This window comes from Bos indicus, chromosome 6 (assembly GCF_029378745.1).
Source record: "Bos indicus isolate NIAB-ARS_2022 breed Sahiwal x Tharparkar chromosome 6, NIAB-ARS_B.indTharparkar_mat_pri_1.0, whole genome shotgun sequence".
Taxonomy (NCBI): Eukaryota; Metazoa; Chordata; class Mammalia; order Artiodactyla; family Bovidae; genus Bos; species Bos indicus.
The window spans coordinates 115974818-116000522 of NC_091765.1; the positions used below are offsets into that span (position 1 = coordinate 115974818).

Genomic DNA, 25705 nt, shown 5'->3' on the forward strand with positions numbered 1-25705 from the left:
GGCCAAGATGGACTAGACCAGCATGACAGGCCCACGCGCAGGCCAAGAGGAGCCACGTAGTTCTCCCGACTCTACCACAGAGGGTGCCCGTGCCCCAGAGGCCGGGGCGGCAGCATAGCCACGGCGCCACGGGTGTGTTCAGCGCTGCCCAGCGACAGATGGAGTGGCCGGACACAGGGCAGTGCGGGGACGGTCAGGGAGGCCCGCGGTCAGAAGAGGCAGCGCCCAGCTCAGAACGGGCTCTGAGCCTCCCCTCTGCGTGTGTGTGTGTGTGTGTGTCCCAAAGAGCTCGTCAAGCCCCAATAAAATCAAGAGAAACTGAAAACCCACAATCACAGCATTTTCCTAAGAATTTAACAGCTAGTATTTCTGCCCTGCCCTTGGAAAAGCCCCAGATCACTCATTACAAAACCTTTAAAAGTCCAGAGTCACACGGACGAGGTGGCACGTGGGCGCCACGTGAATGCTGCGGGCTGGGGGCAGCATCCGACTTTACATGAGGACCCTCTGGCCTTCCTGCCACATCAAGACAGAGACCTTCCCCACTGGCCGGCCCGGCTGCAGGAAGACCCGCGCCCCACTGCATGGCCAGGCCAGGCGTCACAGAGGGCGCGTCCCCACAGACAGCTGGACACCCACAGCTCGGGTCAGCACACACATGCACCACACAGCCTTGGACAGACCCGCTTGTCAGAAGCACCTTCTACATCAGCAGCCACTGAGTGCCGCCAGAGCCCAGGACCCCTGGCAGCTGAACTCGAAGCCCAGCTTCATGACACGCTTTCTCATGAAGGCGAGACCTAGCCATGGGGCGGGGGTGGGGGTGGGGTGGGGTGGGGCTGGCCCTGGGTCGGGGGTGCAGGAAGTGGGGGGATTGCTTGGACAGCTTCCACTTGCTCAGCCAAGCCCAGGCTCCTCCAGACATGGGGCGCCCACCGCTGCAAACCTGCCGCTCGGGCGCTCCTGCCAGGGCTGGAAACCAACCCAGCAAGTTAAGGCCCCGCCATCCGGGGTGGGGCAGGGGGGGCGCGGGTGTCCCAAAGCGCATGGCACAGAATTAGGGTCCCCAGGGCCCCAGGCAGGCGAGGAATGTGAGGTCAGATGGACTCAAGAGGGTTTCGGAGGGCCGAGCCCAGGGGCCCACTGACCTCCGGGCTCCAGGGTCGAGCCTGAGGCAGGAGCAGGCACATACTGCGGGGGGCACGTGCTCGTCTCTGGGTCTGCAGACGCAGGTGGGAAGGGCGGCCCCTGGGTGGCAGCTGGGACACGACGCCAGAGGAGGTGAGCCCGGCCTCCACGTCTGCCCGACGAGAACTGCTGTGGGCTGGAGGGGAGAAAGGAGCCGCCTGTGGGCACGCGAGGAGACCAGAGGCAAGACAGTGCGGTCTCCTCGAGAGTGATGCAGGGAGAGCCCAGCTCAGGGTGACCGCCTCCGAGAGAGAAAGGGGAAGACGTGGAGAAAGGGGAAGACAACAGCTTCCCTCAGCCTTCCTCTCACGGGGACCAGAGCCTTAAAAGGTAAGAAAGGCGTCTGTGCAGCCCACAGACCAAGGGGCAAAGTGGCCGGTCCAGACAGACGGACGTCCCCGCCCTGGGCAGCTCTGGGGTGAAGAGGCCTGGGGCGGGCGGGCCCAAGCCGCTGGGGTGCCTCGCTCGAGGGCCTGCCCACTGGAGCAGCCCCCTGACCCGCAGCCCCGGCTCTCTGCCCAGCGCTGCCTGGAAAGGCCCCGGGCCACCCGGAAGAGACGCTGGTGCTGTTCCTCACGGTGCAGCCTTCTCAGTCCACGTGCCACCCAGAGCCCAGCACACAGAAGTAAAGCTGGCCATGGAGAGGGCCACACACACTCGTCACGTCCGACCCTTGCACAGACCGCCTGAGTGATGAGCCCGCCACTGCACGACGTGGTGTGACTGTCTTCATGCCCAGGACCCCCAGGACCGACTGACCTTCCGGCCCAGCCACCCGAGTGGGCGCCCCAGGGGCTCAAACATCTCCGCCTGGTGGGCACGGAGGACGCTGACTGCGGGTCTGGCCGAGTGAGAGCAGAGCGGTATCAGGTCACAGAGGGCAGTGCCCAGGCGGTGCCCTGGGGCCCAGACCTTGAGAGGGGGGCCTGCCCCTGCACCCCAGTGGGCAGTCTGAAACCTGACAGCAGCGGCGGTGACCGGATCCTGGAACTCCTGGAGCTCGACAACCCTGCACAGCACAGGCTCAGGTCCCCAGACCGCTCGGGCCGGGCGAATTCTGTCCCCGCCTCCTGGACGGCAGCCCGGCCACAGCGCGGACAGCCACGGCCCCACCCCAGCAAGCTGGTCAGACACGGCAGGGGGCTCCAAGGGGTCCATGGAGAAAGCCCACCTAAGCTCTCTTTCTTCCTGCAACAAATCCTGACCCAAGGCTGGACCAGCACGTCCCCCGTGCGGTGGTTGGGACCGGCAAATGGGCGGGTCCTAGAGTCCAAAGTCCGTTCCGCTGCACCTCATGCCTACAAGACAGGGACCGGGATGGACGGGCCGACGGCACTGACAGCCTCCGGTCACAGCCAGCCTCCTTCTGGGTCACACCCCGAGAGCATCTCAAGTGGTCCTGGGAGACGCCTCCTCTCAAGGCCCACGGGTCCTCCTCTCCAAGGCGAAAGACGCTTCCGAGTCACAGTTCTTCACAGTCACGGCTTTCCTTGGGCCCGTCCACTGAGGACAGGGCCCCAGAGCGCCCGAGACACCCCCGCTCTGACGACGGACAATCTGAGGCTCAGAGCCGCCAAGGGCAGAGGCCCCTCCCACGTGGCCACCCCAGATCAGTGCCATTCACCTCGAGACTTCTCTCTCTAGGACTGAGATGGAGGCCACAGCACTTTCTGCCCTCTGCCCCTGGCCCGCGGGCAGAGCCAGCCAGCCCCTCAGGACTGCCCGCCACCCCACCACCTTCCTGCAATTTTCTGTTGCTTAAAACAGGACCACACCAACCAGACTCGTTCACACCCTCGGCGAACAACTTATTCGCTGGGTTGAGCATTTGCAAAATTTCAAAATGAATCCAAATCATTATGCAGGCAAATAAAAGGCAGATTTCTAGTGATTTTTTTTTTCACTCAAAATAAAAAAACAACCTTTTCTAAAACTTGCCTCTGTATATTATGGGAATGGAAATGCAGCCTACATGTAATACAAATTAGTACTGGTTAACCGGTACGTGTGTACGGGACCCAGTATTTCCGAAGTTCACGTTCCAGAGAGACAAGAGTGGACAAACAGGAGCCCAGTCCTGCTCCTGCGGGGACAGCCAGAGGCAGCACGCAGCAGGCACGCCCGTAAACATCAAAGAGGCTCCCCACCCTCTCGAGGGAGCTTTATTGGCACAGGGAGTTCTCAAAATACACACGAAGTGTTTTTAAAATCCATTAACACCTGCCCTTCCTTCATAGGCACAACTCTCAACCTGTCCAGCAGACTTATTTCTGTTTCCTATTTGAAAAGCCAATGCAGTCATGTTCCTAAACCCAGCATCCCAACCAGTCACCTCTGAGTGAGCAGCTTCTCCTCTCCTCTCTACAGGAGGTTGTAATTAGATGTCCGGAGATCATGCTAGGATGAAACAGCTCTCAGGAAAGGATGAATTTAAACCGGTCCCCGGTAACGAGGGACGATCTTCTGTAAATAATCGAAATGTGGTTTTGCCTTTACTTCAACACAACGCAGCCAGAGAGGAAGACAAAATGTATTATTCCTACTCTCAAAGCTTTTCAAAACGTTTTACAGTAAGTTCACGTTTATAAGCTCAGATACTAATCAATCAGCAAACAGGCTTGCCAGTAGCTTCCTGCGCATGTATATGAAGCAGAACCAGCTCGCTCCATTTTAAAATACTGCATGCACAACCACGCCACTCGCCTGTGCACCTGAAACTAACTCACTGCAAATCAATTTTTTAGAAAAAGAAAACTATACTTCAACTCTTAAAAAAGGAAAAAATGTTATAAAACAGCAATTTAAAAAGTAAAAGATGATTGTAATACAGTTATGTCGTCGAAATCTAAATTCACTCATCTCCCAAATCTGTCTCAGTCACTATGGTGAGGACGATGGACTGCCGCTGCTCCCCGTAAGGCTGACTCGGGACGCGGGCAGTGTCCCCCCGAGGGGTTGAGGGGGCTTGGCGTGAGGGACTCCCAACCCAGCCTCACTCGGGGTGTGGGTCTGTGGTCCCAGGGCCGGGCTTTTATTATCTCCATGGGACACACTTCAAGCTCCAAGATGCAAACACAAGAAAAACATTTTCAAAGTTTACACTTAAAAGCCACCATTCACTAACAGGCTGAAAATAAAGCTGTACCCGAGACGCCAGGCTTCCTCAACAATTCTGTAAGCAACAAAAACATCTGGAGTGGCCTACCTGCTGGCTGTTTAAAACGTGGGTCTCCTCCAGCAACCCTTTCTCCGAATTCATCCTAAGACTGGAGGACTTCCTACCCACTCCAGGCACGCAGCTCTGAAACACAGCACTCAGCCTTGCCGCACGCCTGTGCACGTCAGAAAGTTTAAAGGCATTTCAGATGAAGTTCCATCCGCTCCCTCCGTCACCCTGGCAACAGGACACTGCAGGAAGCTGTGGTCTGCCGGGATTCAGGCTCTATCTCAATTGTCTCCACAAAGAAAAAAAAAGCCGTTCACATAAATCATGCCGTGAGATCATTTTTAAAGTATTTCCTCTCCCAAATCAGAAGAATAAAACTTCAGCTGATAGGGGCAATTTCTCAGTCAGCACAGCAGCTGCAGAGAATTTGTTTTCTAGCCGCGTGGTGCAGGGTGCAGCCTTAATTACAGCCCCCGACGGGTCTATTATGAGCTCCACGTGCACGCGAGCGTGGGCCCAGCCCAGAACGGAGGGTCCTGAGACCTGGCCCCAGCAGGGCCCCTGCTCCACCTTCAGCTCGGTCTGGTCCCACCACCCGAGCTGGCCTCAAAGTGAGAGAGCCGTGGCAGGTCCTGTTTTAACTTAAAAGGGAAGCAGGAAGAGAAAGAGCCCTGTGTCCAGAAGCGAGGGAGCCCTGCAGAGCACCTGCTCAGCTCTGGACGTGCGGGCGCCCAGGGCCTCATCCAAGGGGCTCCTGGGGGCACCCTGCCCAGGGCTGCGGGCAAGGGGGCCGGCCTGGGGCTCCACCTTGTTCGGCTTTGTGGGGAGAAAGGCACAGGCAGCCAGCGGGAATGTCTGGTGCACAGACTCCACGACGCTGGCCGTGTTTACTGCAGAAGCGCAGGGCGCGGCCCGGACGGCAGCTCGCAGACAACAGGCGGCTCCGGCCCGGCCTCGGACCCGTTCTCACACGATAAACACACGGAAGCAGGAGCGGGCAGCGAGCTGAGGCCGCCACCTCCACCTCAGGGAGCACGGGAGGGCAGCCCAGAGCAGGGAGGACACTGGGGGCCGAGAGGGCCAGCGAGGAGAGGGAGGGAGCAGGGACCTGGGGGGCAAGGAGGGCACGGCTGCCCCGCCCAGGAAGGGGCCCCGGGACTCAAGGGCCTCAGGCACCTGCCGGCCTGGAGGGGCCGCAGAGCCTTTACCTGGGCAGGGCCCCGTCTCTAAGGAAAGGGGTGCCCTCCAGCCCGCGGAGGTCCCCTTCACGCCCGTGGTGGCAGGGCTGAGACACAAGTGGGACACAGTGATCTCCTTTGCACTCCCTGGCCTCCCCCTCCAGCACGCACACACACATAGGCACACGTGCAGAGGAAACCCACAGGAGGGTTCTGGGGGGTGACCCTGCGGTTTTCATGGGGATCAGCTGAGCCCCTGACTCTGTGACCCTGACCGTCCTCCTTGCTGACTTCCAAGGGCTGTGCACTAATTCATAGGATTTGGGGGGAGGCGGTGACCCCTTGCCAGAGCAAAGGACAGCAGTCTGCAAAGGCCTCCAGACAGAGCCTAGCCACGACCACCAGGGACCAAGAAGGAAAAGAGACGATGGGACAGGCCCCGCCCACAGGCACAACCTCCTGGTACGGCGGGAAACCCTGCGTCCCGGAGCTCAGCCGCTCAGGTCCCCACTTGGTCTGTGTTTTCAGCGTCTTGCACAGACGTCCCTGTGAGCCTGCACAAGCAGCATGGCGTCACTTCACGCGTCTTATTACCACACTCAGCCCGAAAGGTGGCCCAGCCACGCGAGGTCCACGTGGAGCTGCGCCCTCCAGGTTCCTCTGTCTCTCTGGGGCTCTCTCTGTCTCCCCTTTGGCTATCAGTCTGTCCCTCCTCTGCTGTCCACAGGGCAAAGAGAGGAAGAGAAGAGGTGAGAATCGGGCCACAATGCCCCTCTGCCAGGTGGCACCCTGGGGGGCAGAGCCTGGTGGGCCTCCTGGAGCGAGGAACCAGACATTCTGAGCACCCACCACACCCACCACCACGTCCTGGTGGTGTCGACCTATCGCCAGATGGGGGTGGGCTCAGAGACGGACGGGGCGAGAAGTCCAGCACAGCCCCTAAGAAGCCTGGCACGTGCCAGTGGTGTGGAGCTGTCCGGCTTTGCCGAGAGGACAAGGGCGGACAAGCTCAGAGAGGCCCCTGGCTCCCGCCCCTCCGAGAGGAGGCGGGCCCCTAACCCGAACCAGGAGAAGGAGGCCAGCGAAGGTCAGACCACCCACCCTCGGGGATGCCCAAAACTTCCCGAGGAAGAGGCGGGGCATCCACAGTGACCATGGTGACCATCAGGGGAGGTGCCCGGGAAGCCAGCCTCGCCTGCCCCCAGCTCCTCCCCGCTGGCCTCCTGCAGCCGCCTGGTGTCAGCTGTGACCCCCGGGCGGGACTCTCGAGTCTGAGGTGAGACATCTGACCATTCGCCATCCACTGGCCCAAGCCCCCCATTCCCCTGGCCCAAGCCCCCCATTCCCCAAGCCCTCCCCTCACCCAGACCACCACATGGCCCCAAAGGTAATCCTAAGGGCCCCTTCCTGCCCCAACGTCCCTCCTGTTTACTCTTGGCAAAGCAGCCGAGGGACCCTTTCTAAACCAGACTGCCACCGCTCGCGTCCACCCATCCGGCCGGGAAGCCAGTCCTCTGGGGCAGGGTTGGCAGCAGTTTCGGGCAGGGCTGTCCACACCCAGTGGGTGTTCCATAAACAGTCCCTGAAGGAGGAATCAAGGCACTGGGAGACCCTAGCATGTGCCCCTAAGTCAACAGGATCTCAGCGAGAGGTAAGATTCTTTCCTACGTAAGAATTTAAAGAGTACGCTAGCACGGACCGACCAAAATAAGCAAAAATCCAAGTTGAATTTCCCTAGAAAGAGCAAAGCAGCAGAAGTAAGAAACAGGTAAAAAGAGCGTGTTTCGAAATGTCTGGGGAGATTTCACCCCAGAACATGTGAACTCTGTAAATTGCCCAGAGTACCCCAGAGGTGAGCCAGGGGCTGGAAGGCTGAACCTCTCTGTCAGTCTCAGATCTGAGGTCCAGCTCGGGGTCCCCGCCTTTGCTTTGGGGGGTCATCTCCACAGAGCTCACGTGTTCAACACCAGCACTGGAGGGACCACGGAGAGCCACCCTCCTCCCAAAGTGCCCCTACCCTGCTCCCCAGAGGAGAGTCTGGACCTGCTCCCGGGGAGGGAAACGCATGGCCTCAGCGCCCCCTGCTGTCCAGACTGGGCACTGCCAGTCCTGTCACAGCTCCTGGACCCACTCACAGGCGGCCCTCGGCGAGGGAGCAGGCGCGAAGACTCCTGGGCACGGTCAGCAGAGGCCCACCCGGCTCCACACACAGCACGGCTCGCAGTGGGGGCGAGAGGGTCGGCTCCTGGGAGCTGCGCTCCAGCGCCGCTCCCCCAGGCCTGCGCTGCTCAGCTCGGATCCCCACACCTGGACCCTTCAAGGCCCTGGGCACCTTGAAGATGTCACGCAGAGGCGAGGACCTCCTTCCGAGGCCGGCTGTACACCTGCGGGCAGGGGCGGACCTCTGCTAACCCAGGCTCCTGCCCCACCTCTCAGGCCCCTCTCAGTGACCGCCTGCCATGGTCAGGACCACAACACACAGAAACTCACCTGCTGCTTCTACACCTGCTGTCTCAGGACCCCCAGGGAGGACCCCCCACACCTCCACCTGCCAGCAACACCTCTCCTCGCCCTGGCCCCCACCGCCCTGCACACCCCTCTGAGGCTCCCTCCCGGTGCCCTCCTGCACATCCATCTGAGGCGCCCTCCTGCACACCCCTCTGAGACTCGCAGGCTGCACTGCCCACTCAGCACTCACAGGCCCGGAGGACACACGATCGTGCACATGGCACTCCCGGGAAGCTACCCGTTCAGAACAGAGAACAAGCAGAGCCAGCGTGAAGCCCATACAACCCTGCAGGTCACAGGGAAAAGCGTCACCGGTGCCCACTTCTCTCTTTGGTTCTGCACTGGACATGCCACCCCAGGCCACAGCTACATGGACAGAGCGTGCAGAGAGTTCTGCAGTGCCCGCCCACCCCGTGACACCTGCCAGTCCATCCCGAGGTGGCTGGGGCGTCAGCCCGGTCATGCTGCAGCGGTAAGGCAGCCTGTGACGATGCTGCCTTGAGTCGCTGCCTGTCTCCTGATCACAGGCTGTCGTCTCAGAAGGGAGGGGCTCATGTGTCTTCAGGGTCACTGCGAACAGCAAACACTCACGCCCACTAGGCAAGAGTCCGGCTGCTTCACACCCACACCGACACGTGCACGGTCCACTGTTCTTTCCACGTCCGACATTCTGCAGCATGGACCTCGCGGACTGCCATTTGCTTCCCTGACAACTGCTGTGGTTCGATCCACCAGAGCTGGGTTTGCCACTGGGTGTCATCTCTCATCAAAGGCCGGTGTGCATCTCTTGCTGGCTTTGCTTTGCTTGCTGGGTGTCATGGGGACACAGGGCCTCCGAGGGTCGCCGCACTCATGTGCCCCTGGGCACCCTAGGGATGGGGTGCTGGGATGAAGGTAGGTTCTGAGCATTCGCTGGGTCAGAGTCCATCCTGGTGTTTACGGTTTGTGTTCAGCTTAGAAAGTCTTTCCCTCCCCAGCACCACGAAGATGAGCGTCTACTTTATCCTCCACTAACTCTCGCTTTGCCCTTCCCAGGAAGATTTCCGACACAGCTGGATTAAATCTGTCTGCACAGCATGGGGGAGAATCCAGCTTCTCTTTCTTTCCCTCTTTTTCCGTGTAGACCTGTCCTCACCTCAGCACCACTGAAAGACCACGTCGTCCCGGCTCTGCACGCAGCTGGTGTGTCCGCAGGCGCGGCTCTGTCTCTTGCTCTCTCTCCTGCTCCACTGCCTCTCCAAGTACTGACACTTAGTCTTCCCCGGCTCTAAAAGTGTAAGTTTTGGAGGCTGATAGAGGACGTCTTCCTAACTCATTCCTCTTCAAGAATGTCTTGGCTACTACACTTGACTGTCTGCATTTCGACAAATTTTTTAGAATTATCTTCTTAAGCTCAACAAAACTACCTGTTGGGATTCTCATTAAAATAACATCCAATCTATACATCATTTTCTAACTGTATCTACAACTGACTTTAAAATTGTTTTAATTGACTGAGGGTTAGGGTCTCCTTTTAGGTTAGGGTCTTCTCTGCTGCGCACGGGCTTTCTCTAGTTGCAGCGAGCAGGGGCTGCTGTCTGGCTGCGGTGCACAGGCTTCTCGTGTCGCCGAGCACAGGCTCCCGAGTGCACGGGCATCTGGCTGTGGTACACGCGCCCAGCTGCCATGTGGCATGGTCCTTCCATATGCACAGGGATGGCACCCACGTCCCCTGCACTGGCAGATGGATTCTTACCCACTGGACCACCATGCAAGTCCCCACACAGCTGACTTTTGTATCCTGACCATTTATCCAGCAATCTTCCTAAATCACTCATTAATTTTCAGAATGAACTCATAGATTGTTTTAGATTTTCCATGTTACAACCTCATCATTTGAGAATGATAACATTGTTGTGAGAATGATAACATTGTCATTTTCCTTTGCAAGTTTTTAAACTTCAGTTGTTCTACACTAACTAGGACTTGCAGAAAACATTTAAATTGAAATGGTAGTGACAGATATCTTTCCTCATTCCTGATCCCAAAGGGAAAGCTTAAGTCTTAAGCATGTGATGGTTTTTTTTTTTTTAATACCCTTATCAAATTAAGGAAGTTCCCCTTAATCCCTATTTTGTTTAAGGGGTTTTTTTCTTGACCATGAACAGATATTGAATTTTACCAAATGTCTTTCCTGCTTCTGTTAAGATGATACATGATTTTTCTCCTTTACTCTGTTAATGTGGTAAATTACATGACTGATTTGCAAATGTTAAAAATACTGTGTCCTTAGAACAAACATGAGGCTGGACCCAGTGACGTGTGTAGCTGAGGACCCCCACGTGTCCCACCAGTGAGCTGCCCCGCAGCTCTCCTTTCCTCTCAGGTGTCCATCAGGTTTGGGTTCAGGGTTTTGGGGGCCTCACCCAATGAGCTGGACAACGAGATGATGTCCAGGCCCTTTCTAGCTCTAACAGCCAAAGATTCCAGCTTCTGCATCAGAACACAAATTAACTTTCTGTTTTAAGCAAAAAGAAACCCCATAGACAATTTATTCCAGATAACTATTATTGAGTTTGTAAGAAATTATCTTGTGGTCTATTTTTAAAACATCACTGAGCTCAAATAGACAGCTGCATGCTCATATTCATAACATCACTGGCCGCATTAGTCAAAGATGGGAGCAACCCCAGGGGCCATCGTCAGAAGGATGGATAAACACAAAGTGTCTGTCCACACAGTGGAGCGTTATTCAGCCTCAAAAAGGAAAAATGTTCTGACACCTGCTACATGGATGGGTGAACTGTGAAGATGCTAGGTTAAGTGAAATAAACCAGACACAAAAGTCAGTTCCTGGAGGCAGAGAGCAGGCAGGGGTGGCTGCCAGGGGCTGGGAGGAAGGGGGACTGAGTGAGTCATGGGCACGTTAAAAATGATGTGAGTGCTTACTGCCTTGAGCTGGACACTTAAAACGGTAAATTCAACGTTCTATTCTACTACAATTAAAATACACACATACACACACATGTATACACACCCTAAACAAAGGTAGAAAAAAGTCACAAAGATATTTTCAAAATATTTATCTGACAAAGGATGTGTCCCCAAAATGTAAAGAACTACTATGAAATCTACTTTTTAAATAATTAAATAAATAAAATAAAAATTTAAAAACTAGAAGGACATGAATAGGTTACTAATTCAAAACAGGGAAAACTCATATAGCCAAAGAGCCCAGGATGGAATGCTCAGCCTCACTCACAGTCAGTGAAATGCAAATTAAAATGAGCTGGCATTTTATTGACACAGAAAGACTTCAGTTCGGCAGTCCCAAGCGTCAGTGAGCAGGGGGGACACGTCCCGCTGGTGAGCAGACCCTGGATGGGCTCGGCCACACCAGTCACAGCCACCTGATGCCCTGAACGGGTGTGCACACGGACCCCTGCCGCCCACCGTCCACTGACGACCTGTTCAGAGAAGACTGTCCCGACCGTGCATGGAGTGCCAGGCAGCAGCAGAGTGGAATGAAAACCGTTCATAATGGAATGTCGCGTAACAAGTAAAATAAACTAAGACCCCAAGGCAGAGCTTGAAAACGTGATGCAGTGCTCTAAAACTGGCAGAATAAGATGTGTAGTAGAATTACATTTGTGTAAAATTTTAAAACACACAAAATGAGCCAGTTAAAGGACCATGCTGCCAGGGTGGAGGGCAAGCAGGGAGGGGTGAGCAGGTGGAGCACGTGGGGCTCGGGGCAGAGGGGCTGCTCCATGCGACACTGTGATGGTGACCGCATGCCCTCCTCCACCCGACCAAACCTTCCGGATGACGGCACCAGGGGCGGCCTCCACGCGAGCCTGAACTGAAGCTAAGAGTCAGGGACCCGAGCGGCCTCCACACGAACCTGACCTGAAGCTAAGAGTCAGGAGCCCGAGCAGCCTCCAAGCGAGCCTGAACTGAAGCTCAGAGTCAGGGGCCCGAGCGGCCTCCACGCGAGCCTGAACTGAAGCTAAGAGTCAGGGGCCCAAGCAGCCTCCACGCGAGCCTGAACTGAAGATCAGAGTCAGGGACCCAAGCGGCCTCCACGCGAGCCTGAACTGAAGCTAAGAGTCAGGGGCCCGAGCGGCCTCCAAGCGAGCCTGAACTGAAGCTCAGAGTCAGGGGCCCGAGCGGCCTCCAAGCGAGCCTGAACTGAAGCTCAGAGTCAGGGGCCCGAGCGGCCTCCAAGCGAGCCTGAACTGAAGCTCAGAGTCAGGGGCCCGAGCGGCCTCCAAGCGAGCCTGAACTGAAGCTCAGAGTCACAGACCCAGCACAGCACACACACGGAACTCTCAGTACTTCCTGCTAAACTTCTCTGTAAACCGAGAACTGCTCGAGGAGTGAAGTCTATTCTTTTCCAGCGTTACAGATCAGAGAGAAGAGCGATACAAGGTGAAACCGTCAGGACCTGTGGCGCAGAACCACATCTTTAGAAGGGGGCACGGAATGGAGCAGGACCCCTTGAGGCCTTCCTGGGACACACCCTCGCGCACCCCCACCTCCTGTTTGTCGACAAGCTTTCGCCTCCTGGCTTTCCCCTAGTCCCAAACAGCAGATTCAACCAGAGAAGTGAGAAAGCGCGAAAATGAAAGAGAACCGTCAAGCAGAACAAAATAGTAACAGTTTAGCCAAAAACAAAGTCAAGGACCTTTAGCTTCTCCTCAGGGCTGCAGATAATATCCTGAGCCATGTCCGCAAACTGTTTCGCAGATACTGAAACCCTCGCCAGGAGGAAGTGAACTGCACGCTGCCCCCCGCCCAGCACCTTGACCCCAGGCCAGCTGGAAGCAGAAGGCAGATGGCTGAGATTCCCGTAACATCACCTTGTTACCTCACCACCAACCAACCGGAGAGCTGCCCGTGAGCTGATCAAGTGCCCTGTGAGCCCCTCCCCTGAAGCCCAGCCGGAGTCCGGGCCTTCTGAGCATGAGCTGCTCGCTCCCCTCCTCTGGGGCCACAAGAAAGGCTGCTCGGTCCTCCCCACAACCTGAGTCAGTGGACGAGCCTTCCTGTGCACCGCGCAAACGGACCCAAGCTTGGCTGAGTAACGGGTCACGACAGACCCCATAGGGTCCGTGTGTCCAGAACACCGTGCCCGGCAGGCTGAGGACACAGGCGTTATCACGACTCTGCCGAGAGGCAGAGGGAAGGCCGGGGTGGGGGGGGGGGGGGGGAGGGGCTGGGAGTGCACGTTCGCTCGCCTTGAAGACCAAGGTTACGGGAGAGGGAGGGGGCAAGGCAAGGGTGGGAGTCAATGGAGACTCAGATGTATCATTTCTGAAAACCTGGAGAATAAAGAGAGAAACACTCAAGTCACCTTACCTCAAGATCATCGAGGGAGCGGGTGATGCTCAGCCTCCGGGACCTCCCGAAGGACCTTCGGCTGGAGGCGCGCGGAGCCGGGGTCACGAGTCCAATGCCCCGGCCGAACTTGGAGCCCTGGAACAAAGACAAAGACCCGTTACCTGCTTGGGAGAAGACGCTCGTTCTGCCCGACCGGGGCGCCGCCTGGAGAGACGAGAGGAGGGGAGGCCTCCAGGTCAATCTCACGGTGCGTGGTCCCCACAGCCGAAAGCACAAAGTGGGAAAGGGTCACCCAGGGCCCGAGTGCTCACTGGGCCACCTCCAGCTACGCGTCCAGAGGCGACCCCAGCCTCAGCCCACGCGCACAGGCACGGGAACAGCACAAGCGCGTGTCAGGGAAGCTCGAGCGGGCGGAGGAGTCGTTAGTAACACAGGCTGGTTTTCAGAAAGTTTGTGCTTTCACATAATTTTATAAGCGTTTTAGGGAATTAAAGAGTCTCGGGACGTTCAGCTGGTGTCTGAAGACCAAACCAGCCCCGTGGATGAAACAACCAACCATTAACACATCTCATCCTTTCTCTGGGAAATGACCAGAATTAATTCACTGCCGTTATGCCAGACATCTCCCCAAATGTGGTTCAGCAAATAAGCCGTCACATTTTAAAAATAAAAAGCGTCACAGCTGAAAATCTCCGATTTCCTGGGCACGTGAAACCCTAAGTGACCAGCTTCAGGCACAGAAGGAGCTGCAAGTTTCTAAACATGTCAAGACCTCGGGTTCTCCGCTCCGCACCTGCGGAGGGACCCCAGGCATCCTGAGCAAAGACAAAACGCACAGCACTTCCTTGAAGCCTCTGCGCTGAGTTTCTGCATCGTCAGCCTTGCAGACGCACCCGTGCCCTGCTGAACACACCTCCGCCGGGGACAGAGGTCCAAGCAAGGCCGTGCTGCAGACACTGAGTAGTGAAGGTTCAGAAAAGCGACCCGGAGCGGAGAGTGTGAGCTGGAGCGAGAGGAAATCCGGAACAAACGGGAGAGGAGGGAGGGAGACAGAGGCAGAGAGAGGACGGAGCTGACTCAGGGAGAGGGGACGCAGAGACGACTGGGACTCCTCGGACTCATCGTCACCAGCAGCAAAGGGGTCCCTGGCGCAGTAATGCGTCACCACACACTCCTCAGCCCCCGTGTCCCAGCAAGAGCCCGGGCGCGGACACATCCCCGCAAGCGCATCCTCATCTCTGCGCCTCCACCCCAGGCGGGACTGTGCTGCCAGCCTGCCCGCCAAGGTCCCTGGGCAATGCGATGCCCACGGAACTCCTGGGCATGGGCCTCAGGGCAGCGGGGGACAGGGAAGCGGGCCGTGAGGGTGCCGAGCCAGAGCCAGACCCGCAAGGGTCCGGGACTGTCACCCTGAAAAAGAGCAGCCGCGGAGCCGTGAAGAAGTGAGGCTGCGCGGGGCGGGGCTTGGCCTCTAAGGAGCCAAGTTGCCCAGAAGACCTCCTTGTCCCCAGACGGGCCTGGGACCCACCATGCTGCCTCCCGGAGGCCCAAGTGTGCTCGGGGGCCTGGTCTCCAAGACCCTCCGCCACCCACCAACCAGGGGTGAGCCTGTGCTCCCAACTGCGCTTCTGCTCCAGGGCACAGGCACCCGGGCTGGCCCAGCGGGGCTCTGTGACACTAACGGGCTCTCACGGGCTCTTCTCTTTGTCCCAAAGGTGTCCCCTCCCCTGCCACCTTCCTCTCCCACCCCCAGCAGCACTCCACCTCACTGCTGGGCCTTGCCAGCAAGTTACTGACATACTCTTGAGCAATATTTGTCTAATATTTTCAAAAAATATGCCCCGAGCTGAGTCTGTGTGTGAGATGTATTGGAATCCAGCGACCCCTTTGCAGACCCATGCCGCCCCCCACCCCTGGGCACCACCCCCCAGTATGGCACACCCTTTCAAGAACTTCCTTCAGCCTTGTTTTCCATAAGCAAGCCCCCCTGGGGGAGGCGGTCCTGGAACCACAGGCCCCCAGCAGGCCCACCTCCCCAGCGGGGGCTGCAGGGCCTCTGCTCTCCGTGCTCCCTTTGGGAACACCTGCAGACACGCTGTTGGGGGAGGCACACTGACTGGAACCGCCCACCCTGGCCAGGCCCCACGGTAACCATTCGCACGAGTTGTTTTATGACAGGACCTCCTGGCAAGGAGTACGGAAGTGATAAGCCACCACCAATAAGAAGAGCTCGGGAAAGGCCTACAGGAGACACGGCGCGTCCGTCCACTTCCCAGAACCCCTCTTGCTAGCGTCCATCTTGGCTGAGTGATGCGTGCGCCACCAGGGGAGGCTGATTTAGAATCACTGGCCAAAGACCGCCGGAAACTAATCCCATCACCAAAAACCCGAGGCTGCGAGCCGCGCGGCAGAGCGGTCCTCCTGGGCTCCCTTCCCCTCCTGCTCTCCACCCGGGCGCCCTTTCCCAATAAAGTCTCTTGCTTTGTCAGCAGATGTGTCTCTTCCAACAATTCATTTCCGATTGTTAGACAGAGCCCAGTTTCAGGCCCTGGAAAGGGTCCTCCTTCCTGCAACAGGCCGAGGGCCACCCCGGCCTCAGCTGAGGTTTGGCGACCTCAGCACGATCCCCCTAGATGGGGCCCAGAAGAGGGAGCCAGCCGGTGGGGTGAAGGCAGAACCTGGCCGCCGCCCACCCGCCACCCGCGGAGGGGCCTCCCGTAGCCCACGCAGTGAGCTGGCTCGTCCGGCCTCCTCGGGCTGCAGATGAGAAACCACAGGCAGAGAAGGGCCCGCTCGGGACCGCGGGGGCCAAACCCACCTCTCGTCTTGATGGTCAGAGCCAGGAACGCCCAACTGAAGGGTGGAGACACAAGGCCAGCAGCCCCGGGGGGGTAGGGCCAGGTCCCTGCTCAACAGCGCTGGGCACGCGGTGGGCGCTCTGGGAGCACTTGGGGAACAAACCCCAGCGCACGGGGCCGTCTAGCTTCCAGCAGAGGCCAGGTCCGCTGAAGGCTCCCCAGGAGACCCCGAGGAGCGAGATTTCCAGCTGACGTACCTCTCTTGCTGAATCAGGCAGTGTCCAGTCAGAAAGCAAAGCCACCCTGACTGCCTCACAGAGCATCCCTGTAAAAAACCGCCAGCCAGGCAGCAGAGAAACGAGCGGGCAAAAGGGATGCACGGTGCCAGGAGGCCGGGTCAGCACAGGAAGAGGAGCTGTCTGAGCCTGCGGGCAGACATGGGGTGGGTGCGGCAGGACCCTGGCCTCAGACTCAGGCCCTCAGGGGCCACGGGCGACGGCTGATGTCAGGCAGAGAGGCCCGGGGAGGCGAGGAACCGCACGCTGGACACGGGCAGCGGGGGAGCACTGCAGGCCCCCAGCCGCTGCAGCCAGAGCCGGCAGCGAGCCAGCTGACCCGGGGGGAGGGGGCAGACCCCGTCCCCGAGCCCGGCACAGGAGGCGGCCCCGGGGCTGAGGGACGAGAGCTGAATGGGGCTCCTACAAATTCGGCCGTCAGAAGAAGTCTAAGCCCAATATCCAATCAACTTTAGAACCAAAAGAATTCCACTTGCAACATGGCCCTGGACAAGCACGCAGAGGTGACTCGGGTGGCGTGAGAGCTGAGGAAGGGCCCCTCTTCACTGCAAATCACCTTCTCAAGAAAGAAGCCGAGACTGGGTCTCCTGCTCAAGAAAGAAAAGAGCAAGTGTGTTTCTTGTTGTTCAGTCGCTCAGTCGTGTCCAACTCTTTGCGACCCCGTGGACTGCAACACACCAGGCTCCCCTGTCCTACACTCTCTCAAGGACTTTGCTCAAACTCATGTCCATTGAGTTGGTGATGCCATCTAACCTCTCCATCTCATTCTCCTGCCACCGCCTCTCCTTTCGCCTTCAACCTTTCCCAGCACCAGGGTCTACCTGTAGAAAATTCTTAGAGATGGGAATACCTGACCCTCTCACCTGTCTCCTGAGAAACCTGCTTGCGGGTCAAGAAGCAATAGCTAGAATGTATACAAAACGACAGTCAAATCAAGACAGAAAATTAAGGAATATGCTTTGTTTATTCAATAATGTCTAAGAGACAGGCAGTCATCAAGAGTGACAAGAGACACTTGTTTAAAAGACAGAAACACAGCGTGGGCAGAACTTCCAGCTGATAAAGGAGGCGATGAAGAAAGCAAGGAAGCCAACAACAGCCTGGAAACAAAACAGAGACCAGGCGGAAGGGGAAGCCGAGGAAAGACAGAGACCAGGCGGAAGGGGAAGCCGAGGAGAGACAGAGACCAGGCGGAAGGGGAAGCCGAGGAGAGACAGAGACCAGGCGGAAGGGGAAGTCGAGGAGAGACAGAGACCAGGCGGGAAGGGGAAGCCGAGGAGAGACAGAGACCAGGCGGGTAGGAGAAGCCGAGGAAAAAGACTCAGACAGCACAGGGCAACGCCACGGAGCCAAGACCACACACGGCAGCGATCTCATTTATTCCAATCTTACTCCTGAGTCTCGGAACATCAAACTGCATTGGGGCAAACATCCAACCACCTGCCACTCACAGTAACAACCCTAAAACATGAAAAATGGAAAAGTTTATTAAAGGCAGAAAATGCTGACTCAGAGAAGGCTTGTGTAGCTATGTAGAACAGACAGAACAGTTTCACCTCTAACAGAGGTTTTTAAGTAAAAGATTCAATACGCCAAAAAGAAAGGGGGGGGGGCGGGAAAAAAGAAGGGGGGGGGCGGGAAAAAAGAAAGGGGGAAAAATGCCACCATTGGTTTTATGACTTTGTGAGGTTAGAATAAACTTGACACCAAAACTAAACAACGAGAGGAGGAAAAACTACAAGACGGTCTCACTCTAAAGCGCAGACGCGGAATCCTACAGGAGCACCAGCAGCCAGAGCCCGCGGTGATAAAGACAAGCCCAAGCTAGGCTTATCTCAGGAACGCACGCTGCGCTCAGTATTTAAACTATCACTATAATATACCATGTTAGCATTTTAAATGAGGAAGCCCATTTGATTGTCTCAATGAGTGCAAAAGAACCAAAAAAGAAAGACTAAAATTCAACACCCATTCATGATGACAAGTACTCGCAAGCAGGCACAGAAGTAACCCTGGCAAGGCAGCTGCACGCAGAAAGCAGCAAATGCGCTGCACTTTTAAATATCACATGACGACAGGCGCGACTTCTCCGTATGTGCCATTAATAACAGTAGCAAAGCATACAAGGTATCTAGAAATAAGTCTGGTCAAATAATCTAACAATAAATATAGTCAACAATGTTTATGAAGGTAAGTACAAGACTTTACTGAAAGAAAATAAAGAAAATCTAAATGACGAGAGATACCACTTTCATGGATAGGACAGGATACAGGATATTTCATCCTGGATATGCTGTCCCAATAAAACAATCAATAGCAATTTTTTTTTGGAGGATTTATTAGCAGATTATGAAATCTATATAGAAGAGTAAGGCTCAAGCAACACCAAGATCAGATAAGGCACGTTAGATACAAAGCTACAGCTCTGAAAGTAAAGTGTGGTTGAGGTACTGACAGCGGAGGTCAGAGAACCGAGGCCCACACGTACGTGGACACGTGGCCCACGGCACAGGGCACCAGTGGGCCCCTGAGAGCATGGATTCAGTGCTCCAGCCAGCTGTCCACACAGAGGGAAGAATTAACTTGTCACCCCCTCCATAAAATGTTAGGGGGAAAAAGGAGAAAATCTTTCAGAGCTCAGGATAGTAGTCAATGTGTTAAATCAAAAGTGCGAGAGAAAGGCTGAGAAGCTGGAGAACATCAAAGTCAGGAACTTCTGTTGGTGACACGGCATGTGGAACGCTGGGAGAGCACTCAGGGACTGTACGTAATTGGCGGAGGGTAACAGCCAGAATCTGTAACTCCTACCAATCAGAGAAGACAGCCCAACAGCAACATGGGCCGTTTTCAGCAGGCCCCTCGAAAAAGAGGAAATCATCTTTGTGATCGAGGGAACACAAAGAGAAACCACAGCGAGATGCCACTGTACCCGAACAGGTTGGCAGAACGTGGAGGAGCCTCACGAAGGCAAGTGTCGCAAGTGTGCGGGCAGTCTGAGCTCTGAGAGGAGCAGGCGCAGGGCTGTCGGGAAAACAGCGCGCTTCTGCGTGCTGAGGCCTTGCTGAGCTCCTGGACCCGACTGGGGGCGTGCAGGGTGACGCTGGATACGGTTCTCGCCGCTCCAGGGCAAGGACTGGGCACCGGGACACAACACGGGCAGGACTGTCCGTCAGTGATTCCATCTGCGCCGGCCCCAGAGACCCGTCTACTGTCGACACGAAGGAACACAGAGACCAAAGGCTTCCCACTCGGCCCTGCTGCAGAGCCACAAAGCAGCCTTCCATTCTCTGGACAGACCCTGAGAATTGCCTTCATATGCACACCTGGAGACGTGTGCAAGAATGTTCACCAAAGCATCGTCTGTCATTCTGTTAATGGCTGTGTGTGGGTGTGTGTGTGGGTGAGTGTGTGTGTGTGTGAGTGTGTGAGTGTGTGTGTGAGTGTGTGTGTGTGTGTGTGTATGGGTGAGTGTGTGAGTGTGTGTGTGTGTGAGTGTGTGAGTGTGTGTGAGTGAGTGTGTGTGTGTGGGTGAGTGTGTGTGTGTGGGTGTGTATGTGGGTGACTGTGTGTGTGTGTGGGGTGTGTGTGTGTGGGTGAGTGTGTGAGTGTGTGTGTGAGTGTGTGTGTGTGGGTGTGTGAGTGTGTGTGTGAGTGTGTGTGTGTGTGAGTGTGTGTGTGTGAGTGAGTGTGTGTGTGTGTGTGAGTGTGTGTGTGTGGGTGTGTGCACGCGTGGTAGTGGAATACTCACACAATGGGTAATTTTATAGCTAACATGATGAACTGCAGGTGAAGATAATAAGGCTAACTCTCTGAAGTGATAGCAGTATCAGAGAACAAGTTACAGACACTGTGTTATAAAGCCACTTAAAGCTTCAGTTCAGTTCAGTCGCTCAGTTGTGTCCAACTCTTCACGACCCCATGAATCGCAGCACGCCAGGCCTCCCTGTCCATCACCAACTCCCAGAGTTCACTCAAACTCATGTGCATCGAGTCGGTGATGCCATCCAGCCATCTCATCCTCTGTCATCCCCTTCTCCTCCTGCCCCCAATCCCTCCCAGCATCAGAGTCTTTTCCAATGAGTCAACTCTTCCCATGAGGTGGCCAAAGTATTGGAGTTTCAGCTTTAGCATCGGCCCTTCCAGTGAATACCCAGGACTGGCCTCCTTCAGAATGGACTGGTTGGATCTCTTTGCAGTCCAAGGGACTCTCAAGAGTCTTCTCCAACACCACAGTTCAAAAGCATCAATTCTTCGGCGCTCAGCTTTCTTCACAGTCCAACTCTCACATCCATACATGACCACAGAAAAAACCATAGCCTTGACTAGACGGACCTTTGTTGGCAAAGTAATGTCTCTGCTTTTTAATATGCTGTCTAGGTTGGTCATAACTTTCCTTCCAAGGAGTAAGCATCTTTTCATTTCATGGCTGTAATCACCATCTGCAGTGATTTGGGAGCCCAGAAAAATACAGTCTGCTACTGTTTCCACTGTTTCCCCATCTATTTGCCATGAAGTGATGGGACCAGATGCCATGATCTTCGTTTTCTGAATGTTGAGTTTTAAGCCAACTTTTCCACTCTCCTCTTTCATCAAGAGGCTTTTTAAAGCTTAAGAAACAGCAAAACTAATCAATACGGGATTCAAGCACTTCAAACCCTTCTGATTCTGGCAGGAGCGTGGTGGCCACTTAGCTGGGAACACCCTCCCTTTTCCTGGCAACTGTCTAAAGCCAAAGAACAGGAGGCGGCGGCCCTGCTACGTGCGGGCTCCCTTGCTGCCTGTCTGCTCCACCTGGGTGTCCTCCCGTCTCTGTGCTCCACACTGCGTCCAACTCCTCTGGCAGCCCTGCCCCGCCGGGTCCAGGAGGGGCCGAGCACTTCTCCCCGCCGGAGTGGGGAGCACAGGGTGCACGAGGTCGGAAGGACCGCCTCGTGCGGGATGAGCGAGCGCAGAAAGCCGAGGGGCCCGACGTCCCATCCCCCTCCACCATGTCCCCGCGTCCCGTCCCCGCGGCATGCCATCCCCACATCCCGTCCCGGAGTCCCTGCATCCCGTTCCTGAGTGCCCGCATCCCCACATCCTGTCCCTGCGTCCTTCCCGGAGCAGGGTACCTCCACCGGCCGGCAGGCGGGGCAGGGCGGGGCGGGCCCTGTTATCTCCCAGACCAGCTGAGTCTCCCCATCGTTCCACCACTGACTCTTAGAGAGCCAGGCGACGCTGAGCAAGGGCACTGTTTACAAGGAGGGGAGATCAAAGCCGCTCTTTTTAGAGGCAGTTAAATCTCAGGGGCCTCGCCCAGCCTTTTCAGTGTACTCTAGACTTTGATTTTTTTTACAGTCTATTTTAAAACTTCCTCTCATTGTACTAGAAGAGAGGTCAGTCTGTTGAATCCCATACTGTCCTCACGGGAGGACGCATGAGCCTGTCCTTAGCAAAGCCACAGAAGTACCGATACTGCTTCCAGCACCAATCCTCACTCTGCTCTTAATAAATAAATAATTACTAAAATAATTTTAAGTTTTTTCTTCAAATGTGTTCTTTTTAGTTAAGTAAAACATGTTCAAATTCCCACAATACAAAATCGAAACAACAAAAAAATAAAATTCCAGCGTCCAGGACCCTACCAGTTTTCCCCTGCTGCCCTGGGTGACCAGGACTAAGTGTCTCCCTTCCGTTTCTTCTATGTTTTACACATAAATATGTGTGCGCTTTGAAATGCATACGTTTACTTGGGGGGTATTGAAATGCTTTACACAAAAGCGGGACCATGTTAAACATGCACGTGCCCGGCTTTCCCGCTCCCTGCACCGTGAGGGCTGTCCCCACGGTGGCGCTCCGCCCACCCACCTCCCACCTGGCTGCACACCCGCCTCCCCTGCAGCAGGGGCAGCCACGTGACGAGGCCGGGCCCATGAGGAGCACCAAGAGGGTCCCCGCAGCTTCTGCCTGGCCTCCACCCCCCCCACCCCCAACTCCTGCAGACCCCCCGCCCCCCACTCCCGCAGACCCCCCTCCCGCCCCCCACTCCCACAGACCCCCCACCCCCCACTCCTGCAGACCCCCCGCCCCCCACTCCCGCAGACCCCCCGCCCCCCACTCCCGCAGACCCCCGCCCCCCACTCCCACAGACCTCCCCTCCTGCTCCCCACTCCCGCAGACCCCCCTCCCGCACCCCCCCTCCCGCAGACCCCCCACCCCCCACTCCCGCAGACCCCTCCTGCCCCCTACTCCGTCCTCCTGCAGGCTGGAATGTGGACAGCCGCTGTCTCACCCCTGCGGAGCAGCTGTCTTCAACCTCAAGTTCAAGCACAGGCACACGTGAGACCATGGAAACAACACCACTGGGAACACGGCTCCTAATGAAGGGGGAGCCTCCACGCCGGCCCTGGGCAGCCCACCCAGGCCGACCAGCGGAGAGCACAGCCCCACAGGTTCAGGCCACGCCACGTGAAGTCCTGTGTAACAGACTGAGATCCATCACTTGTAAATGAGCGCATGTAGCCTACCGTGTGAAAATACATCAGTCTTCACTCCATTGTCAACAAGCACGTTTTATTCAATCGTATTTTGGTGACGACCACTGCTGCCAGTTTCGAAATGACTCACCCTTGAAAGCCTCCCCTCCTGCATTACCCGAGCCTCTCTGGGGCAGCTGACCTCAGACACTGGCCTCAGGACGCCTGAGAGGTGTCCGCCTGCACGGGCAAGAGTCAGAAAACGCTTTCCCTGCAGGCTTCACAGCAGAAAGGGTCTCAGAAAGCTGAGATGTGGACTGAGCCAGCGTACACAGGACGAGGAGACAGCAACAAAGCCCGGGTAAAGCAGCATAATGAAGAGAGGGCCGTCTGGACACAGAGGTGACAGGACTTGGGGACCGACTGCTGACCAAAGGCAGTGATAAGAGTCCTGCTAACAGCTGGCTTCCTTCGTGCAGACAGAATAGAAAGGCTGTGTGCCAGGAGTTCCAACGGGAACATTTAACACAAAGAGCTGTTGAGCATGACATGGAGGCAATCATGAGCACCCAAGGGTGGAGGGGAGAGAGAGACAGAGCGCGCACCCCTCGGGGGCCCCTCCTAGCCTGGGGTCAGGCCTGCTTGCCCTCACTGGTCACAGGCTACCCGTTCAGGGGCACAATCGGCAGAGGTGGCTGAAAAGAAGCTGGTGAGAAGTCCCCTGGGGCATGCAGAGCTCCTCGGGGCCCTGGAGAGCTGTGCCCTCCCAGGGCTGTGCTAGCAGAGCAGAGCCCGCCTGTCAGGAGCGAAGGCCGAGGCAGCTGACAGGTGCCCGGCGGAGTGACGGAGGCTCCACGCGCACCGGGCCCCTTTGCGAAGACCGAGACTGACCAGCTCCAGGCACGCGGGAGAACCTCTGCGCGGTCAGCCGCTCACATCTACGTGAAACACGCCGAGGCCTCGAGGACACATACAACGAAGAAGGCCCTGGACCAAATTTGCTCGGAAAAGCCACTTCATGAACATCAGCAAACACAAGGACTCTGTGTGGGGACGGAGTTGGGGGGAGGGCAGCAGCGGGCACAGAGGCGGGGCGGGGCCGGCGTCCCTGGCTCTCCCTCTCAGCACTGAGCACTCAGCACCTTCTTCGCCTGCGTCGGACGCTGGAGCTGGGTCGTGCGGACAGCACTCTGCCTGCAGGGCCGTGCTGGTTCCCGCGGTGCCAACGTGGCCACATTCTCCCAGGGCCATTGCCCAGGGCAGCCTGCTCCCCAGCAGCCAGTGCCGCCCCCCAGCCTGCCGCCCCACAGGCCCGCCCCCTGGGCTTTGAGTCTCTGCCCTTGCCCCCTCCGCTGCTTCCTCCGCAGGGTTCCATTCGCGCTCCCCTGGCGGTGAGCCAACTCTCGTCTGGTTCTTCCTGAGAACTTCTCTCTGTTCAAATCGCAGGCGTGTTTTCTGTCTCCTGGCCGGACCCTGAGGACGCAGCCTGATTCTGCACAGAGTAAGGCACTGAAGCCACAGTCTCCGTGGAGACGAGCTGACAGCAATTCCGGACACCACCCACCCGGCCTGCTGCCCTATCTGGCATCTCCCTCTCCCACGCCTAATGCCTCTTCCTCTTGGCATTTCTGGCACTTCCGGCCTCCATCCCTTCCTGGCCTGTCCTCTGCTGATGCAGACAAGCCTCACGCCAGCTCAGGCCAGGCCAGGAGGGACACCAGGAGCCCCAGCTTAGGACCCTGGAAGCTTTTGCCACTCCAGCCGGGGCTGTGGGGTTAGGCTGTGCTAAAATGAGGAGAACCCACTTAGCAAAGAGCAATGGACACACTTCCAGAGACTGGAGCTGCAGTAACGTACAATCTATTACTACTTATTTATTACTGTACTACTAACTACAATTTATTACTACTTAGATAAATTGTGTGTCCGTCACATCGCAAGATGAATGCCACCTGACTATTGGTAAGTCGCTGGATGTACATAAACCCTACTCTCCTTATCAGTAGGATGATGAGCTCACAGCATCCCCATTCAGGTCAAATAAGGAGATAAAGCAGACTGCAAACAGTGAGCGCTTCGTCGCCACTCCCCAGCTCTGGAGACATCCCTTCCACGCCAAGGGCTTCGTTCTTTTGTTACAGTGTAAGCAGCAATAGCCAACACCTTCCTTTTCACTACATTTTTGTTCAAGGTGAAAGAACATTAAAAAGAAGTCCAAGACCCTCCTAAGTGCAGACCACTGTCCCTGACAAAGGGTCCAAGATAATACAAGAGAACAACGATAGTCTTTTCTACAAAGGATGCTGGAACAAGGCGTCCACAGCCAAAAACTGAATCTAGACACAGACCTCACACCCTCAGAAAATTAACTCCAAGTGGATCACAGACGTCGGTGTAAAACAAACAATCCCAAAACCCCTAGAAGATAGCACAGGAGAAAACCTAGGTGACCGTGGGTTCAGTGATGTGTCTGGCACAGCACCAAAGACACGATCCGTCAAAGAAAGAATTGACAAGCTGCTGGACTTCATCAAAATAAAGAACTTTTACTCTGTGAAACAGGGTATCAAGAGAATGAAGACAACTCGGAGAACGGGAGTAAATATTTGCAAAGACACATGTAATGAAGGACCGTTATCCAACACAAACAAACAGCCCTTAAAACTCAACGGTAAGAAAACAAACAATCCAAGACTCAGGGCTCCCCTGGCAGCCCAGCGGTTTAGACTCCACGCTTCCAGTGCAGAGGGCCTGGGTCTGATCCCTGGTCGAGAGAGATGTGCCGTGCAGTGTG

The 25705-nt window shown here is 56.3% G+C and overlaps 1 protein-coding gene across 5 annotated transcripts in view; it reads right to left on the reverse strand.

Annotated features, from left to right (window-relative positions):
- The window catches only part of RGS12 (regulator of G protein signaling 12), a 115466-nt gene that overhangs the window by 60558 nt on the left and 29203 nt on the right, over nucleotides 1-25705 (reverse strand). For all 5 annotated transcript variants that reach the window (XM_070791890.1, XM_070791891.1, XM_070791889.1 and 2 more), the window contains exon 3: nucleotides 13381-13497. In XM_070791890.1, the coding sequence (XP_070647991.1) occupies nucleotides 13381-13497 (117 nt within the window). The remainder of the gene's footprint in view (nucleotides 1-13380; nucleotides 13498-25705) is intronic.